We start from the raw sequence: 8,068 nt of genomic DNA, 5'->3' as shown, positions 1-8,068 counted from the left end.
AATAAATAAGAGCCTTTCATTAGCATTTGAATTTTGATTTTCTTTTCTTCAAACTTCTCATATCATCCGATGGTGGATATTCCAATCATATAAGAGTATCAACTTTATAGTAATGATACTAATGATGTGTCTTTACCTTGTCTTGATCTAGTAGTTAGTTACTAGATCCAACATCCGGATCTTTGTGTGAATCTAATATTGATGCTCGGTATTTGAATCCATTAAATCAATATTAGATTAATTGGTTTGTACCTTTATAATCTCGCTTAATTGGGAGGACTTAATAATTTGATTTATATATAGTGAAAATGTCACTTTAATCACCTTTAGTCATTCCTTTGCTAACTAGAGAACTAAACTTTAGAATAAGACTTTCTGTTTGATATTTTAGTGAGTAAAAGTAATTAGAGTCACCTACTCACATTAAACCAAACATGCCGCGCGCACCTAGCATCTCCCCCGTATATATATGCTTGCTCCGCTCATTGTCAAAGGCGTCTCCATTGCGTCTAGCATCTCCCCGGTATATAGCGCGCCCCTACGTAAACCCTCACCCACCACCACGCCGTAGCGGAGAGAAGAAAGGAGCGCGCGATCGATGTCGGGCTCCGGCGATCATCGCGGCGGCGGGCCTCCGGGTTCCGGTGAGCACCTCTCGCCCTCTTCCTCCCGTGGTTCGTGGGTGGACGGGTCGTGCAATGCCGGATCATTTGAGGTGGTCGGGTAGGGTTCAGGGTGGACTTGCGGGGAGTTTTGTTTTGTGGATTTGATTTGTCTCTTGCTTGCGGGTTGGTCGCGTGTGTCGCTCGGTTTTTGGGCGGTTTCTTTCGGTAAGACTGGGGTTTTGGAGAACGAGGGGCGAATGCTGCATGGCGTGGGTGCGGAATCGGTGGGTTTGTTTTGGGCGCTGCAGTGGGTCATCAGCGCTTTGCGCGGATGCATGGTGCTGCTTGTGTAGTTTAACTCTATTTTGTCGTTTGATTTGAGTTTAGTCTTCTTGGATGGATTTGGAGATTGGCAGATTGCTCTTGGATTTTGTCGCGTTTGTTCTTGGTAGGATAGTCATTTCTTGACGGGAAGATTTAATCATTTGTTGGGGGATCGTCAATCGTGTGCTCCGTGCAAATCATATTTTGTTAGGCCTGCTCCTTTTTTGGGTCAAGATTAAGAAACCGGTGGTCTATGAGTTAATAATTTGTTGCTTATTTTGTTAGAAACCATTGTAATACTTTGCATTTCTTCAGTTTTCCTAAAATAAACAAAGGATTAATGTTCTCATCCGTGGTAGTTGTTTTTTGTATTACAATGTTAGTAGTTGCTTGACGTTTTAACGGCTCTTTGAGTTCACTATCCTTATGTAATCGGTATGTACTCTTGGTGTTTATTCTATGTGGTCGGTTCGTAATAGGGGTTCGATTTCTATCCGTGAGTTCGGATTACGCCTTGAATAGGAGTAAGTTATGCATGTTGCGAATTTTATAACTTTTTTGGGTCAGTTGGAAACATGGTGCTCAATTTTTAAAAATTTGGAAACTAGTTCATTTTCATGCCACTCTATGGAATCAAAATGAACTAATCATCTAATTTTATAAGAGTTGAGTTGCATGTATACAATTAATTCTTTTTTTTGGTTGTCCTTAGTCAAGTCTGGTACTCATTCAGTTGTCTCCTCATAAGGTTACTTGCATGGTTGCTGGTAGTTATTTTTTCGCTGTCTTTTTAGCTTCTGTTCCACTTCGTTTCATTCTTTCATGGAGCCTGATAACATACTGAATAACTGAATGGTTGTTGGGGAAATTATGTTACTGCACATTGTTTTGACATTGCCGATATGGTAAACTCTGGCTATGTCCACTGCATAATCCTACCCTGCATACAGATGATGGCTGGGAAATCGTGGGGAAGAAGAAGAGATCAGGCCGAGTAGCTGGGAGACAGCGGGCACCACAGAGTTCCACAAATGCGACACCTAACACAGCAAGGACAGCATGGGGTGGCAATGGTGCTGCTAACAGAGGCAATCCTAGACCGCCACCACAAGCACCACGCCCTGTTCCTACTCCATCTCTGGCAAATGGTAGGCAGTGGCCATCCGGGCCTCGCCCATCTGGTTCTGAAGTCGAGAAGGATGATGCTCCTCCAACTGGTTCTGACCGTGAGGTGGAGAATGTTGATGACAACACCACATCACATGACGATGATGATTTGGGTGATGATACCAGTGATGACTATGATTCTGATGCAAGTGAGAAAAGTTTTGAGACTCGAAAAATGAACAAGTGGTTCAAAAAGTTCTTTGAAGACTTGAATAAATTGAGTGTGGAACAGATTAATGAACAAACTAAGTCATGGCATTGCCCGGCATGCCAAAATGGACCTGGGGCAATTGACAGGTACAAAGGGCTGCAACCTTTAGTGACTCATGCTAGAACTAAGGGTACTAGAAGGGTTAGGCTTCACAGAGAATTTGCTGCATTGCTGGAAGAGGAGCTATCTCGCAGGGGAACTTCAGCGGTACCAGCGGGTGAACAATTTGGGAAATGGAAAGGACTACGAGAAAGCACCGATCGGGAGATAGTATGGCCACCAATGGTTATTGTTATGAACACTTTATTGGAAAAAGATGACGATGATAAGGTGACTGATTTTTTTTATATATGATTTCACATTTGTAGTATCCCCTCCCCCTTTTGAAATGGTAAGTACAGATTTTGCAGTTGGGTTCCCTCACCCCTTTTAAGCATAACTTGACACTTATGCATCTTCTTAGAGCGTTTGATCTCCCTAAGCCGACAAGTTTATTACCTAGCTGTTATATTTCTTGTCTTGTGCATTCTCAGTTGACCACATTGATTCTCTTTATTATCTGATACCTAATATCATTCTTCTAATTGGCTTTATCCGACGGTTGTTTGAGCTGAGTGTGGATCGCTTCTTTCTTAGATCTTATAGAAAAAAGACCTTTTTATATCACTTAAAGAGCTATACAATTAAGTTGTATTGCATTCTGATTTCTGTTTCTTTGTTGACCTAATCTAGTGGAAGGGCATGGGGAACCAAGAGCTCCTTGATTATTTTAAAGATTATGCAGTAACTAAAGCACGTCATGCCTATGGTCCCTCTGGGCACCGTGGTATGGGCTTGCTATTATTTGAAAGCTCAGCGGTGGGCTACATAGAAGCTGAACGTCTGCATAGGCACTTTGTTGCTCAAGGTACAGACAGGAATGCATGGAACCTCCGCAAGGATCGATTTGTACCTGGTGGGAAAAGGCAACTACACGGCTTCTTAGCGAGCAAAGAGGATATGGAGGTGTTTAACAAACATTGCCAGGGTACGTTTTCTTACAAACTAAATGCTTTCTATTCTATGTATATGTTATTTTTGTTCTTGTAAACAACATTATTTAGTGGACTTCTTCGTGAATTCCTGCTTTTTATACGCCAATCAATTGTGGACATTCAGTTTAGTGCAGCTCCCTTCTTCAAGGGCCTGTTTGGGGAGGATTTCTCTATGAACTTTTGGAATGTGACTTTTTGTACTAAATCAAAATCATGTGTCCATTAGATCGCTTAGTGATAACTTACGAATCTTTAAAACAAAGTGCAGCTTTGTGTTGCCATTGTTGTATTGTTTGTGATAAACCATTGCCCATTATGAATAGTCAAGAAATTTTGACCATTTGTAGTATGACTTTTTGAACATTACAACAGATAAATCAAAGAATTGTAATCTGTAACCTTCAAGTTGAACAAGTAGTGTTGTGTCTTTGAAAAACAGACATCAAGCTGTAGTAGTGTGGTTATGTTGCATCCACCGAACAGGATGTCGAGCATTTTACTAACTAAATTGGAGAATTGCTTGTTAGACTGTGTGTGAGTGTGTGGGCCGGCACCACTGTTGGGCTAGCGGCCCATTAGGGTTAGGATTGAGTCTATATATATTGTTCCCCATCTATTATCAATATATCAACGACTTCACTCTTTCTACATGGTACCAGATTAGGGTTTCCTTCCTATCCACCCACAGCCACCACCCACCCCCAACAGCAGCCGCTAGAACCGTCGGACACCACCGTCGTTGCCCCCCGGGAGGCTCAACCTTCCCTCCCGGGGGCAGCCACACCCCAGTCGCCGCTCCCCAGCAGCCGCCGCATCCTCCCCTCTCTCTCCAGTCGCCGCATGGCCACTGCCTCCTCGTCGCTCCGCTTCCTCGGCCTGCTCAAGCAACCCGACGACGCCAGCTCCCAGTCCCACGGCATCTAGGCGCTGGAGCTCGACGTCGTCTGGTCCTCCAGCGCGACCTCCTCGTCCTTCGCGGCCTCCTCGCCGTTCCCGACCGCCAGCCTCGGGAGGCCGATTTCCGCGTCGTCCCGCCACTTCCCCGCCGGCAGCATGGGGCTGGACGCGCTCCTCGCCGACGACCACCACGCGCCCCCTCGCCCGTGTCGACGAAGCGGTTCTCTTCTGAGTCCCTGGGCTCACCCTTGGCCCTCCTTTGCTGATCATGCCGCAGCGCCGGCACCGGCGGCGAGAGCTTGCCCTAGCGGTCGTGGCGGTGTCCCTTCCGCGCGCCCCACGACGCAACGCTCTGCTCCAGCTCGCGGAGCTCGCGCAGTAGGCCGGAGAAGCTCGGTGCGGTGGCGACGATGCTCTCCGGCACCATCCGGCAGCCACCGCCCTTGTAGCCCTCCCTCTGTCCGTCGTGGCCGGCCCCGATCCTCCTCGGCGCTAGCGCGCTTCTCCGGCCACGGCTCGACAGCCCCTCACCGCAGGCCACCTCGCTTTCTCGCCTTCCTCGCAGCCCCGGGCCGACCCTGCCAGGTCCAGTCCCCGCCGCCGGCTCTGCTGCGCTGCTGGCCACTTGATCTACCGTCGTAGCAGGCGCCCCCGGCAGCGGCTCGGTCTCCTACGTTGTCGACTCCCCGTCCATGGCTGAGCAGGCCCCTGCGCTGCTCACCCCTCCCTCTTGAGGCTCTACAGCGTCGCCCGGATCCGTGCCGCCGCCGCGTCCTCTGACTGCGTCGTCATCGAGCAGTACCTCCTCTTCACGCTTCTCTTGTCACTGGCGTCGCCCATCCCCTGCCAGGTCCGACGCAGGCCCCTGCCTGGCTGGAACCACCCCGCCACCCACCCCCCTTCATCGCCTTCGTTGGATCCGTCGTTGTTCCTGGCCGGATCCACGTTGCTGCGACCTTCCCAGCTCGATTCGCCGTCCCTTTGACTGGATCGCGTCTTCCCGACTGGATCTATCCCTGTCGTGGCCTTCCCGACCGATCTGCCGTTTCCCCTTCTATTCTGTTGCAGGCGCGGACACCATGACCGACGCAGACGCGTGCGCTGCTGTCGGCCTCCCTTGCGGGGCTCCTTGACGCCCGGACGATCGAAGAAGCGGGAAGGTCGGTCTGCTGGTGTCCTTTTGTTGTGTCGCCCTGCCGATCGTTGACGCTCAAACGTCGACCCCTCCCGAAGAACAGGTTTCTGCTGCGTGTCTCCCGACCGCGACCACCTCGACTTCGGCTACCTCGGCATCTAGGGCTATCGTCTTCTTGGAGCACACACTGGTCTCTACTCCAGTCACAACATTCGCACCATCACGACGTTGCGGCTGCGAGGGGATTTCAACCCATCGGCTCCTACCTTCGGCCTCTACTCCAGTCTCATCGTGTGTGGTGCGCCCGTTACGACTGCGGGGGTGTTAGACTGTGTGTGTGAGTGTGTGTGGGCCGGCACCACTGTTGGGCTGCCGGCCCATTAGGGTTAGGGTTGAGTCTATATATATATTGTACTCCATCTATTATCAATACATCAACGACTTCACTCTTTCTACATTGCTAACTATATTTTTGACTTATAATTTCAGGTAAAAGCCGCCAGAAGTATGAGATGAGGTCTTACAATGAGATGGTGGTGATTCAGATGAAACAGATGAGTGAAGATAACCAACAACTGAATTACCTAAAGAACAAGATGGTTAAGACAGAGCAGAGATCTAAAGCAGTAGAAGAAACATTGGGTATTATTACCCAGAAGCTACGTGAGACTATGGAAGAGAACGTATTTGTCAAGAGGAAAGCAAAAGAGAAGCACTTGGAGTATGAGGAAGAGGTAATAAGGTTACACAAGTGGTTACATTTTCAACCAATGAACATGTTCTTTTCATCTAAGTTTGTGTCAATGGCTTAAGTAACAAATGATAAAGATCGATACTTAGGGCCTTGATTCCGCGCTTTGCAGATGAAGCACCAGGAGGAATTTTTTCATAGTCAAATTGAGGGTATTCACAAGGCCACAGAGGATAAAGAAAAACGATTTGAGAAGTTGCTGCAGGAGGAGCGCTCAAAGGCTAGACGCTTTGATGTTGATTCTGGAACTACCGAAGAAGATCGTAAGCTAAGGTGTGTCGCTAATTCACCTAGAACTGGAACAAAAAAATAATAATGAGCTGTTGCTTTTTGTTTCCTGCTTCAACCATGTCGTGTATCTTGTGCAGGAAGGAACATGTACAGAAGTTCATTGATTGCCAGGTCAAGAATGTGGCAGAGTTTGAAGCTGAGCGGGATGAGCTGATCAAAGGCCACGAGGAGAAGAAGATGAAGCTCAAGAAACAATACATGGAGAAGGAGCTGGAGCTGGAGAGGGATCACGACGCAGCCCTGACGGCCCTGATGGAGAAGCATAAGCCAGATACTTTTGAGGCCTCCAGCTCGTGAATAGGCTTCAGCGAGATATTCAATAGATGTTGCTAAAACATGGTGTCTGTTGTGGTAGTGTGCGTGATATGGAGACATGACATGACCAACACCGCGTTATATGATCGTACTGTGTGGTTCGAGCATCTGAACACTGAGCGTATTGCCTGTGAGGCTGTGATGGCATATGGGGTCAAACCACAGCTTCGATTTTGCCCTCTAAGCCATCTCTATAGACTGCTGTCTATAGAGTAAAGAGTTTGTAACATGAAGTGAGATAGGGAAGCCATCTCTAGCAGTTTACTCATACTCATATTCAAACTTCATTCTATGAGCAGTGCGGTCTACAGTGCAAACAGTGTTTTAGGTAACTACACTTGAGTTCATTAAACCTTTTTAGTTCGTCTATTGATTGTGTAGTATTAATTGCTGCTGCTTGTGAAATGATTTTCTATTATAAACCAAAAAATTATTCATTTAATTCTATTTTGACCAGTGAAGATGATACTATGAGTTAACTTGTCTCCAGAATTGTGTTTGTTCAAACTAGTAGTGGTAAATAAGTCAAACTTTATCAAGTTGGTAGACATAATGTTCAAGTACCTTGGCTAGTTAGCTAATTTTTGTTGGCCATGTCTCAAAAACTGTTGATGGACACTTAGCCGGGTCTAACTGTTGAAGTGTCCAACAGTGTTGTCCAACCGAGACAACGCTGCAGTTCGACATTTGTTTCACATTTGTTAGACTTCTATAAGAGCCTAGGTCGTCCATTATGATACAATTTTTAAAGACTCCATGCATCATTCAGATCAGTGATCACTTTGAAGTATTTTGTTGTCACATCAGAAGAAGCAAAGCTTTGTATATGATCTTTTAAGTTTCATTGAGGTGAATTAAGCCTGTTTGCCTTGTAGTTTACAATGTGCCACTTGTAGTAAATCATGCCTTTGCACTATTTTGTGTGTAAAGTTCATTGCCGAAAATCGAACAATGCTGGGAGCACTTTGAAAATGAACAGAATGTGATAGCTCCTGGAAGTCTGGGACTACAGGACTGATATAAACTGTTGGGTGATTAATGTGAACTTATATCTTGCAATCATATTGGCCTAAAATGTCCTTTAGCAAGTGACTAAGGTCCTGTTTGGAAACAACCCAGTTTTTAAGAAACCAGTTTTTATCTTTTAGCTATAAGAGACCAGCTTCTTGGTTTTTAAGAAACTGATAATCTGATTTCTATAAACCGAAGCATAAACTGATATGTTTGGAACCACCTTAATTTCTATAAACCAGTTTCTTAAAAACTGGGGGCTTCCAAACAGACCCTAACTATTGAATGTTGTTTTTTTCTTTAGTAACTAGGAATTACGTTAGCTTG

At 46.3% G+C, this 8,068-nt stretch overlaps 1 protein-coding gene across 1 annotated transcript; it reads left to right on the top strand.

Moving 5' to 3' along the window:
• The first annotated feature begins 447 nt into the window (after window positions 1-447).
• LOC103650615 (protein SUPPRESSOR OF GENE SILENCING 3 homolog) lies at window positions 448-6,998 on the top strand. Its single transcript, XM_020551132.2, has 6 exons — window positions 448-644; window positions 1,880-2,637; window positions 3,040-3,334; window positions 5,863-6,107; window positions 6,237-6,397; window positions 6,493-6,998. The coding sequence occupies exons 1-6, from the start codon at window positions 599-601 to the stop codon at window positions 6,710-6,712; spliced, it is 1,725 nt and encodes a 574-aa protein (XP_020406721.1). The 5' UTR covers window positions 448-598; the 3' UTR covers window positions 6,713-6,998.
• The last annotated feature ends 1,070 nt before the right edge of the window (window positions 6,999-8,068 follow it).

Source organism: Zea mays, chromosome 3 (genome assembly GCF_902167145.1).
Source record: "Zea mays cultivar B73 chromosome 3, Zm-B73-REFERENCE-NAM-5.0, whole genome shotgun sequence".
Lineage (NCBI taxonomy): Eukaryota > Viridiplantae > Streptophyta > Magnoliopsida > Poales > Poaceae > Zea > Zea mays.
The sequence above is the reverse complement of the archived record's forward strand: the minus strand, read 5'-3'. Positions and strand labels throughout refer to the sequence as shown.